Here is a 12,536-nt window from a genome sequence, read left to right as displayed (position 1 = left end):
ATTTGCTAAAATGGGGAGGAGAACAGAAAAAGTGTATGCAGTTACTATTAAAGCAACTATAATCAGAACAGGTAATAAATAGTAAGATATAAGGAGCATTCTTAAAGGAGAAATTATAAATTACTTGATATTTTCTTTGTTAGGCCCTCCAGACCACTCAAGATATTTGGGTTTTGCATCCCTACCAGCTGATGGAGCCTGAGAACACCAAACTCTGAGAACTGTGTAAGAACACTGCAGTTGCCCACCAGCCAGCCAGTCAGTATTCAGGGCAGATGACAGTAGGACCAAACCCATACCTTTGCCAGCTGCCCATTATCTCTTTACACTGTTCCTCTGCATCATTTCTAATATATACATATACACACACATATATATACACATACACACATACATATACAAACATACACACACACAAAGTTGTTAAATCGTAAGAGGACCTTGCAAGACTGGGCATCAAAAAGGCAGATGACATTTCATATGAGCAAGTGCAAAGTGATGCATATGGGAACTTGGAACCCAAACTATTACACTACATGATGCAAAGCTCCACATTAGGAGTCACCACCCAGGAAAAGCTCTAGGTGTCACTGTTAATGATGCACTGAACCCCTCTAGTCTGCACAGTGTGCAGCAGCAGCTAAGAAAGCAAATAGAATGTTAGGAATTATTAGGAAATGAATGGAAAATTTTAAAACAAACCAGAGAAAATATTTCTTCACTCACCATGTAATTAAACTCTGGAATTCATTGCCAGAGAAAGTGGTAAAAGCAGTTAGCTTAGTAGGTGTTTTAAAAAAAGGTTTGGATAATTTTCTAAAAGAAAAGTCCATAAGCCACTATTAAGATGGACTTAGGGAAAATCCACAGCTTATTTCTAAGACAAGCAGTAATCTAATTTACTCTTTTGAGATTTTGCCAGATACATGTGACCAGGATTAGCCACTGTTGGAAACAGGATACTGGGCTTGATGAACCTTCGGTCTGTCCCAGTACGGCAACGCTTATGCTCTTTTAAGGCCTCTGAAGCCACCTGATGGCTTTTTATGCCGCCCTGATTGACACATACCAAAGATGTGACACTGTCAGACAGCATCCTGATGGCCTTGCCTTCAAGAATCTGTTGGCAAGCTAACAGAGCAAGGTGAATCGCCCTGGTCTCCAGCCTGTCGGGTCAACCACTGGGTTTCCTCCGCAGACCAAATGACCTTGGGCCACCTGGCCGAGAGAGTGGGCTCCCCAGCCTATGAGACTGGCATCCGTAGTGACCACTGTCCACGTCAGGGACTCCAGATTCATACCCTTTTCCAGATTGTCTGTCAGAAGCCAACACTGGAGATTGCGCTGCACCTTCTCTGAGGGGATGACATCTCTAGAAATGTCTCTGTGGAGACCACCTTGGCAAGAACGCCAGCTGCAAGGGCCGCATGTGTGCTCTGGCCCATGGAACCACTTCCAGAGACTCCGCCATCAACCCCAGCACCTGCAGATAAATCCAGTGACAAAAAAAGCTCTTTGACAAAAGATGATGAATCTTCCCCTGTAGTTTGTTGATTCTCTCAGAGGGAACACACACTCAATCCAACTGAATGTCAAACCACACCCCCAGGTATTGGAAGGGCTGCGAGGAGGGGGGGAAGAGATAGAGAGAGAGATTGATTCTCAGCAAGACTTGCTATCCAATCCAGATCTTCAAGGAACTGGACCATTCAAGCTGTAATTCACTCGCTCTCTTGGAAGGACTTCACCGTGATCAACCAATCGTTCAGATTGGGATGCACCAGAATTCCTTCTTGCGCAGAGCCACCGCAACCATTACCTTGGAAAAGGTCTTAAGAGCCATTTTGAGCTGAAATAGCAGCACACACAAGTGAAAATGCCACAAAACATAGGAATTGCTGATGAACCAGGTGAAGAGAGATATAAAAATATGTCTCCATTAGATCCAGCGACAGGAGAAACTCTCTTCATCGAGTCGCTACACTGACCAAGCGCAGATTTTACACATGAAAACTGGGCACCTTGAGGGCTCTGTTCACATGCTTGAAATCTAAGATGGGACAAAAGATGCCCTCTTTTTTGGGGATCATGAAATAAACAGAACAACTGCCTGTAACCTGCACTTCCCATGGAATCAGTGCAACAACTCATAAACTAACCAACCTCTAGCGTATAAGAAAACAACAAGACAGACGATCCACAAACTCCAAGATGGAAAACAACGAAGCAGATCAGTGGAAAATCAGAAAAGACTTTATTAATAAAATAACTAGAGTATATTGCCCGACACAGGCCATGTTTTGCCCAGCTGGGCTGCATCAGGGGTTATAAAAATCAATTAAAAAACACACAAACAAATCAATAACAATTAAAAAAAATTATATGTGGATATATATAAAAATTTAACAATAAAACAATAAAAGTAGAACTAATAAAGCAGAACAAAACTCAGCTGATAACACAATAACATAAAATGATATAAACATATACATGTGTTGCTCACACTTTTTTTTTTTACATGTACACAATCCTATATAATAAAACTCACCTCCAACGTTCTAATGCTTGGGACCATGGCTCCCTCAGCAGGTGGTCTACTAGGCAGCATCGAACTCAATGACATCAACAAACACAGCTGAACGCAGGAACTGGCTGCTGGCACGTGCAAAAAAAAGAAAAAAAAAGGCACCAGACCCACAGTAACAAAAAAAAAAAAAACCCCCCAAAAGGATGAAGAGAGAGCCTCTGGGCAACTCAGCAGGGGCCCTCGACCACACTGCAAGCTCCGGGCACCCCAACAAGCAGCAGGAAGCTGAACAGCCCTCTGGACCCGCACTAACAAAACAAAAACAAAGGTGAAGACACAGCCTCCAGCCTATCAGCAGGGGTCGACTATAACGCAAGCTGCTTGAAGCCTAGCAGACGGACCAACTTTCCTAACAGCAGGTACACTTATGGGAGAGAAAGGGCAGGAAAAAAAAAAAGAGCACAATCACGAGATTAAAAAAAAAAAAAGAAAAGGAACTGAAAAACCAGGTGGGGGGGGGAACTTCCCTGCACTTCAGACAGAAGGAAGGGGTCATACACACACACACAACACACAGTCTTTCACTCTTTGTGTGACACACACTCTCAAACACACACACTCTCTGTCTGACACACACACATGTTCTCTCTCACATGCAGGGAGGGGGGGAGGAAAAGAGAGGGGCCTGGAACTTCAAGGGGAGACAGACAAAAACACATGGAGAGGGGGGAGAGAACAGAATGAGAGGGAAAGGGGAGAGGACAAATGTTACACATGGATGGATGGAGGGCATGGACAAAAGAGCACAATCGCAGGATTAAAACAAGGAAAAGTTACTGAAAATACAAACACATGGGGGGGAGGGGACGACCCTGCAACATGGACAGAAGGAAGGGGTCATGCACACACACAAATACACACACACAGAGACAGACACACTCTCACACACACACACACTCACACTCAGACTCACTGCTCGCCCCTGTGGTCCCAGAACTTCAAACACAAAAGGTGGGGGTAACTGCACATCTGACAGAATGAGGGGGTCATGCACACACGCAGACACACGCAGACACACGCAGACACATACTCTGGCACACTGTAGCTCTGTGTCACACACACACATACACTCTTTTCCACTCTCTGTGTCTCACTGTGACACACACTCAAACACACACACTTTACTAACAACTCTACAGATACCAAAAAAAAAAAAACCAAAACCATTGCTAGCGCCCGTTTCCTTACAAACAGAAACGGGCCTTTTTTACTAGTACATAATAAAGGGATAAAATACATAAATTAAATGTCCACACTAATAAAGTAATGAAAAATCATAAACCACAAATATCCCACTCTGTAGAAAAAAAAAAAAAAAAAAAAAAGACGTCACTTGTACGGATAAAAAGCTACTCAACCGATATATATAAAATATATAATTCATAATATAAAATATAAAACATTTATATTCATCCAGATAAAACAACAGAATCCATCCTATAACTAAAAAGATAGTTTGTGTTTTCAAACTAAATTACACAGTCTTTTAAGCCATACAGTTAAAATAAATGTACTTCAGAATACATCATATAACTAAAAAAACTTATATAAATTATAAATAAATAGAAAAAACAACAGATAGGACACCACTACTCAATGATCTTACTATCAATGTTTATGACTGTGTGAACCAGTAACCATTACTAAGAAAAAAAGAAAAAAGATAAAAAGATGTAATATTAAAACAAAATCTACATATGAAAAGGATGTGCAAATAGTGGAATAACAAATAAACTCACATGTTCATGAAACAAAACTGTATATCCTCATAGGCTTAAAGTACACGAACCATATGACTTAGATAGATGATGACCCAAACTTGAAAGAAAGAGCTCAAAATGAACATCCTTATTCCTATAGTTCAATGGTCCCATACCAGCCTATACGAGAAAGGACGCCGACTAATAACAAGAGTGCTATAATATCTTTACACAACTCTAAAGACGTACCCAATGTGTAGCTGACAAACGGATGAATCACGGTATAGCTCAAATACATTATGACAAAAATGACAAAAAACAGAATGAATGAAGTAGGTAAAATAAACCTGAATGCAGGAGCCGTCATACACCCTTGCGTCCCAATAGCGGCTGAAAAAAATCTGCACTGTCTGACTCCGACATTATATATGTGAGTTAAAGGTCAAAGTGCAAATCTGGAAGGCGCGCTGAAGTAGTACAATGAAATAACAACAAATGAGGACACTAATAGTCTGCTATGCGAGTGTCATAATATAAACACGAAAAACAAAAATAATGCTAAGAGATACAACTCTGTATGCAAATAGGTGACATCAGCAAGTAGATATAACGAAAAACAAAAAAACAAAAGGCGCGCTAAAATGGTAAAATAATGACTGCAAATAATATAGATAATCTGATATCCGGACAACATTTAATCAAAATGCATAAAAACTAAATGATGCAGTGATTCAAATGCCACACTGTATGCAAATGAGTGATGTCAGTAATTGGATACGACGTAGAAACAATACAAATAATGCCAAATAAATATATCAGGCACACCAAAAAATCGCTAAAACCATGATGGGAGATAGAAACCAGTAGAAGTCTAACCATGCACTAAAAAACAGTAGAAATCTAACAATGCACTAAAAAAACAAAATCCACAATGGGCTATGAAGCTCTAGCGTATCCCTGACTGCCCCACTTTCCAACAGGAATGGCAGGGAGACATCACAAACAGATCCAGCAGGGGCCGCTCAAACTCCAGCAAATACCCATCACAAACATAACACTCTTGTAGACCACTAATACCTTGTAGTTATAAGCAGTTAACAGAACAAAAACAGAAGCAAATGCCTGGAATAACCAAAGTTAAATTCAAAAAAATGAATAACAAAGATTTTAAAAAATTGTATTTAACCATATCAGAATTTGAAATTATACAAAGCCATTCAAAATACTAAATTACTTCATAATACAAATTTTCAAAATAAAAAAATTTTGATTTTAGGATAAATCTTAACCTCAAGAACCCACTGGTCCAAAGTAATCTGGGTCCACCTCTGGTAAAAGTCTCTTAACAGGGTCTGTATTGCCACCAGAGGCTGGACTCCTACATCTTCATTGTATACTAATCTGACTGGGGTCACCAGCACAAGGCTTCCTGCCACCCCAACCCCAGAAAACCTGGGTTCTCTAAAAAAAAAAAAACATGACTTCTCTGTCCCACTAAATCTACAGGGACAGAAACTTCTAGCATTCCAAAACCTGAAAACTTGACACATGCAGAGTTACCTCTACCCACACTACTTTTTGTCCCCTGGCAAATGCAGGACCTTCAGGTCCCCTAAGCTACATACCAACTTATCCAGCTCCTTTCCAAAGAGCATAGAACCCCAAAAGGGACGTGTACAAGATTTAGACTCAGAGGCAACATTCACTACCCAGCCACAAAGCCCTGCAGGCCAACACCAAGAACTATATTCTTCGCCAAAGCACTCAACAGATCATACAATGCATGTGCAAGGAAAGAGGAGTCCATTTCCAACTTAGCTACCCCCATTTCCAAGGCTCTCTGATCCGGTGGAGTAGCATCCGGAATACTCTGCCCACCTGAAACATGCACTGGCCACCACACATGGAAGCCTGAAGTGCCAACACAAATATCAAAACTACGCTTCAACAAAGCTTCTGTTTTTCTGTCTTTTGGATCCATCAGGGCAGCACCCTCATCCAGTGGAATAGCAGTTTTCTATATGACCGCGCCCATAGTTAGGAGGTCAAAAAGAATCTCTGTTAAAATGGGGTACAACTTGCCCATTGCTCTTGTCACTTTACAGTGACTTCCATTCCATGTGGACCATATCTTGGAGGTCCTGGTTTATAGGGAAGGATTTAGGTAGCTGCAGTATTCCCCTCATTAATAGGTCCATCTTTTTGGTTGTGCCCTCTAGAGACATCTCATGGTGGCGATTTCTGCCAAAGATAGGTCACTGCTGAAAGGCCCACTATTTCCTCAGCCACAGCTACTTGCGCCTGCCTCTCTGCCGGGGCTGAATTTGACACTGCTGCTGCCGAAGGCTTTGGCTCCCTGAAGAGATGCAAGGAGGAGCAACAAAGGAGTAGCATGATCAACAGGACTCTTCCAAAAAGCCAAGGAGACATGGTGTGGAAAAATATCTTTTAATAGTAAATAAAATGGGTCTCGACACAGCAAGGAGCACCATGTGCCTCTATTCTCTGCTGCCCACACATGCAGCAGCAATGCAATTCCACACTCATGGCAAGGCTTCCTCTCCTGCACTGCAGGAACTAAGGCTCAATGAAGGAACCCACATGAGGCAAGAGGAGGACCACAAGCCAATCCCATTTGGGGAAAAAAAGGCCTACTAGGTGTGAGGCTCTCAGACAGCTTCTCAAACCACATTACAGCACTTTCAGGTAGATTTTTTTTTATATATATTTTTCCCAATTTGCAAATCCGCAGCAGCTGTATATGGAACAGGGTCACTCAAGGCATCCATTGAACATTGAAGCCAAGGCACAAGTGGTCTTCTCAAGGAGGGCAGCTGCAAGGGGAGGGACCTGGCTGAATGATTAACTATCCTGGGAAAACACATGACCCCCGCCTCAGACCAACACCCCAAAATCTAAACAGGCAGAGGCCAAGAGGTTTTTCTCCCCTTTGGGAGAAGCCCCCCCCCCCAACAAAAAATGTTTAAGGGATACCAAGAAAAATAATCCCCCGCCCCAGGCCTACCAGACCAACTCAGACTACATGACCACCATCTGCTGGGAGTCTGAGAAATACTGGTTGGCTGGCTGGGACCTGTACAGTATTCTTATACAATTCTCAGTCAGTCTCCATCTGCTGATAGGCATGCATAATCCAAGCGTCTTGACCATGCTGGAAGGCTGCTAACAAATGTATTTAATTGATCTTATAATCTGCTCAAAACATTTCAGCAGTAGTAACTGCAACAACATATCACTATGGATAAATGTGGTCACAGCACTGACAAAAGAAATGCATATGATATAAGCAAGAATTCATGTGCTGATCTATACTTCCAAAGTGCAAAGGCATTGTGAGAGCACCTGAGGGGGCGTGCTTGTGTTTTCCATGCCCCTGTACATTTGCAGTTTCATCTTCGTGCACCACTGGAGCTGGGACTGAGACAGCTTCACCCGTTGCTGAAATTATTTGAGCTACATGCGTAGAAACTGGAAAAACATATCAGGGTATCAAACTGGGAAACAAAATAAGTGGAACCCTAAAGCGGCCAGGAAAACTTAAAACTAGATCAGTCCCTTCTAAAACAAGAGTTAGATCAATGGTTGCTCTACAGTGCTTTCACAGTGCACTTGGAAAGTAGTAATCCCCATCCTGTTAGATTTCTGGGGGGGCTTTCTTGTTTATATTACTGCTGTTACAGATAAAGCTCCCTAATAACTCCAGCAGCACTTCTCAGAGCAGTGGAGCAAAACACTTCACATGTACCACTTCCAACTGGTTTAAGCTGTGAGACAGCCATCATGTAAACCAATCACCTAATAGCATGTGCTGTTATTTTTGTGACATTTTGAATATGGCTGCTTGCAACTTTTTTTCTGAACTTTGTAAAGGATCTACTTAATTTCAAGAATATTTTTAAATCTATGTGATAGGTATTCCTTTAGGGATGGAACAATGAATTGTTTTATTAAAGAAAACAACTCTGGATCTCTCTTACTAAATGCATTAAAACTTTGCAGTAACCACGTTAACTACATTACAAATAAGGCGTATGCATTTAGTGCTACCTATTTAGGCGGCATTAACAGCATTAATGTAACAGATAAAATAAAAGCAGTTATCTGCGGCATAACATGCTATACTGTACCACACATTAGGAGTAAGGTGCAGACTCTGCCTATCCCATTCCACGTTTGTCATTAGCGCAGGACTTAGTGAACACAAAGTGTCAAGCTAATGCATTACCTGTTAGCTAAGGGCTTTATACATTTTGGAAAAAGGGGTTATTTTTTTTTCCTGTTTTGTTTTAGGTTTACTGCTGAACCAAGGCTGTGACCTAGGAAGCATTTCATTACCACACTCACAAACATCACTGACCCTGCTGAAAGGACTGATCAAGTCAAAAGTCTAAGACAAGCAGGTTCTCTGATCATCCTTGATTCTTGTTTGCTACAATACTCAAGTATCATGCTTGATTTTTATGCTTGCCGTGCCTCAGGTATTAGCAGCCTATTTCCTTGCACACTTAAAATGTAAGTTACAGCATGCTGCCTGCTTGCAAAGATGTAGACAACATGCACTTTGTAAAATTATTGTATCTTTACAGCCTAGAATTGCCAATAGCCATTAGATCATGCATTAAAATGTTTGCTACTGTAAGTGCACTCATGTGTAGCAATGGAACAATGACAAGAGAAATTACTTGAGCTCAGCAGGTCTACTGAGGAGACATGAAAGGCAAGGACACTGTCCAAAACACTCCCTACTGCTCTGCTGGGATGCCTGTGTGACTAATCTGCTAGGAAAGCTGACTCCTCCTATATCTCAATGGCTTCATTTTGTGAATTTTTCACTTGGCCATTTTTTTTTTTTTGGGGGGGGGGGGGGAGGGAATGTCCCAAAAAGATAAACATACTAACCACATCATCTAGGAAATGGGTCATTTTCAAAGAAAAAAAGATAAGACTTTTCCTGGTTTGAAAATCGTCATTTTCATTACTTGATTTTTGGACATTTTCAACAAAATGTCCAAAGTTGGATTTAGACATCATATCGAAAATGCCCCTCTATGTAACTTTGAGGCATATTTTCAAAGCACTTAGCCTTCCAAAGTTTCTATGGAACTTTGGAAGGCTAAGTGCTTTGAAAATATGCCGCCTCGTATGTTTAAGTGCTTTGAAAATGAGCCCATCTGCAACACCACCTCTAGAAATTTATTTTTACTGTGCCCCTCTTAACTTTTTTTTCTCTCTCTCTTCTTCCTGGCTGCCTCTCTAGCTAGTGATTTTTTCCTCTTCATCCTCAGTTTTTTCGCTTCTCTGTAAAACCCATCTTTTCTCCTGTTATAAAGGGCCTTTCTCTGATCTCCTCTCTCCTTTGGCTTTTGCCCTTTAATGTCCTATTGGAGGAGCCTAGCTTTCTTTTCATTCTGCTCTTCCTCCAAACCAGCCTTTTCCTTTTCTCCATTGCTTTCACTGGCTTTATACCTGAATTCTGTCTCACTGACTCTCCTCAAAAGTATGTATCTTGATCTTGCTCACCTCAAAATCTAGTAGCTGAGTACATTACACATTTCAGATAAATATTTCCATAGAGAATTTTCATTAGATGTAAATTCAATTAAAATATTATAATAAATACATCTGAAACTATACTAGCAGTAAGCAACTGCTAAATGAATTGTCAACTTAATCATTTCTGTTCTTATTTTCTCATGCTTCTCAAAGTCAAACTGCAATAAAAGCAAGCAATGAACACAAAGCACAGTGTCCTTTTCTGAAATGGATGTCCGAGCCTCATAATCCATTTCTCTTGTTATGTAAATAGAATTTTCTCTCTCTGAAACCAATGATATAGGATTGGCCCACAAAAGTTATGCTTTGTTAGAACAGACAAAGAAAGAACAAGAGTAATTATTTTTAACTAGGAAAAGAGGCCCGTTTCCGAGAGAAATGAAATGGGCGCTAGCAAGGGTTTCGTCGCAGTGTGTATGTTTAAGAGAGTGTGTGTGAGAGAGTGAATGTGCGAGTGTGTGTGTGTTTGACAGAGAGAAATTGAGACTGGGTGCAAGTGTGTCTGTGTGTGTGAGAGTGTGTGCCAGGGGCCCCCCGTCCCTCCCAGTTCCAGTGTCCCCCCTTCCTCCGTGTTCCAGGGTCGTGGTTCTCCCCCCTCCGAGTTCCAGGGTCGTCCCCCCGCTTCGTTTTTTCTAGTTTTTGTACAGGTGGTGCATCCCCCCCCCTCTCCTCCAAGTTCCACACCCCCTCACCCAAGTTCCAAACCCCTGTCCTCCACCGAGTTCCAGATCCCCCTCCCTCCCTCCCCCCCCCCCCCCCCCCGAGTTGCAGACCCCTCTGGCTCCCTCCCTCCGATTTCCAGACCCCCCTCCTTCCGATTTCCAGACCCCCCTCCATGTTCCAGACCCCTGGACCCCCTGGCGCGATTTCCATCCGAGGTGCAGGCCCCCTACAGTGTGTGTGACAGAGAGAAGCTGGGGAAAGACAGGGAACAGGCATTTAACCTTGCGATCGTCTCCTCTCTCTGTTCCGTTTCTCCGTTGTTCAGCGCACTGGGAAGGTAGTGGAAATGTACGCGAGGCAGTTTGGGGCCAGTTGGATGAGCTGTGAGCTTTCTTTTCGGGGGTTTTTCCCCCCGGGGTCTGATGTGGAGGTCATTCTGGGAAGGTGACGTCAGTCAGAGGGGGCTGCTCCTGGCGTGGCGTTGCGTTCGTATGCCTCCTCTCAGTCGTGTGAGCGATGCGATTGGGTGTCAGTGCTCCGCCCTCGACGTCATAACGTTGTGACACAAGGGCGGGGCACACACTCATGGGGGAACAGCGATCTACACAACTACAGAAGTTGGGGAGACGGCTTCCGGCTTCATTAGAACGTTGGAGTTGCGAATTATGTCTGGATGGGGCATGGCTGAGGGCAGGTCTATGAGGGAGGGTGAGTGGTGCTGACAGCCTAGCCTAGGAACAGTACAGGGCTTCAGTGCTTCACTGGCACGGAGTGAGCTTCAGAACGTTGGAGGTGGGAATTAATTTATATAGATAATCTAAGTATGAAGATATATCCTCTCTCAGGTTGACTTGGTTAAGCTGTAAATAGTGATAAAAGGAAAGAACATTTCTGCATTATTGGTCTATGCTTCACTTCAGTGAATACCATGATTCCAGCTTGCTACCTTCATGCTCTAAAACAAATGCCATCACTAAGGCCAGCACAACTCTGGAAGAAATTTCTATCAGGAGATGGAAAAATTAGGGCTTACCTGCTAAATTTTCTTTCCTTTATGCCTCCAGACAGGTCCAAATGCCGACACTTGGGGTTATGCTCATCTACTGACGGATGGAAACTGAACCCTAGAACTCAGAGACCTGTATAATAGCACTGTGCCATCCCTCAGCCAGTCAGTATTTCACTAACAAAGCACAAGACTGAAAACAATACCCCTCATGGCTGTTCTCTACAACCACAAACGTTCAAACCAAAAAGTTGTGTTATACATGTGCCCGTTAGAAATTGTACATTCATTAAGTCTTACATTTCATATTGTCTTCCTTCCTTTTTTTTTTTTTAAACACACAGCTAACATCAACCAGAACAAATAGCAATGAGATTTAAATATATACAGATGACCAGTTGTAACTACACAGTCCTCCAAATCCTAACCTCTAAGTCTTCTATGGCATCTGCCACTTATCTACAGGTGGGTTCTAGACCAGCCTGGAGGCCTAAAGGAAAGAAAACTAGCAGGTAAGCCCTAATTTCTACTTCTTTGTTGGCCTCCAGACTGGTCCAAACGCTGATGCTTGGAAAGTACCAAAACAGTAGGAAGCTATGGGCGGGAACCATGGAAGGCTGAAGAAAGCACACTGCACCAAATGCTGCATCCTACCGTGCCCGGACATCAACCCAATAGTAAGCCACAAAGAAATGCACAGAAAACCACAACACTGCCTTGCAAATATCTAGAGAGAGAATCAAACTTCTCTCAGCCCAGTAGGCCACAGTGCCTTTCCTAAAGTGCGCCTTAAGCAGCTGCGGCACCTGTACCATGGTTGAATAAGCAAATTCAGAGCTACAAGAAATCACTTGCCTGGAACATTTCTCTATTCTCTGGATGATATGTCTTATCATTGGCCAAGACCCTGCTGAGGCCACAGTTGTATCCACGTCTATTCCTACTGCCAATGGTTCTCTTCTGCCGAAGAACTGAGCTCCCTTTACGTTGTCCAATGTCACCATCA

At 42.5% G+C, this 12,536-nt stretch overlaps 1 protein-coding gene across 5 annotated transcripts in view; it reads right to left on the bottom strand.

Annotated features, from left to right (window-relative positions):
* The window catches only part of IMMT (inner membrane mitochondrial protein), a 156,664-nt gene that overhangs the window by 101,392 nt on the left and 42,736 nt on the right, over window positions 1–12,536 (bottom strand). For 3 of the 5 annotated variants that reach the window (XM_030191054.1, XM_030191056.1, XM_030191055.1), the window contains exon 5: window positions 7,651–7,776. The exons of the other annotated variants lie outside the window; for them this stretch is intronic. In XM_030191054.1, the coding sequence (XP_030046914.1) occupies window positions 7,651–7,776 (126 nt within the window). The remainder of the gene's footprint in view (window positions 1–7,650; window positions 7,777–12,536) is intronic. 5 annotated transcript variants of the gene reach the window in all.

The sequence above is a fragment of the Microcaecilia unicolor genome, chromosome 2, assembly GCF_901765095.1.
Source record: "Microcaecilia unicolor chromosome 2, aMicUni1.1, whole genome shotgun sequence".
In the NCBI taxonomy this organism is placed as follows: domain Eukaryota; kingdom Metazoa; phylum Chordata; class Amphibia; order Gymnophiona; family Siphonopidae; genus Microcaecilia; species Microcaecilia unicolor.
Note: the sequence above shows the minus strand (reverse complement) of the source record. Positions and strands in the feature narration are given on the sequence as shown.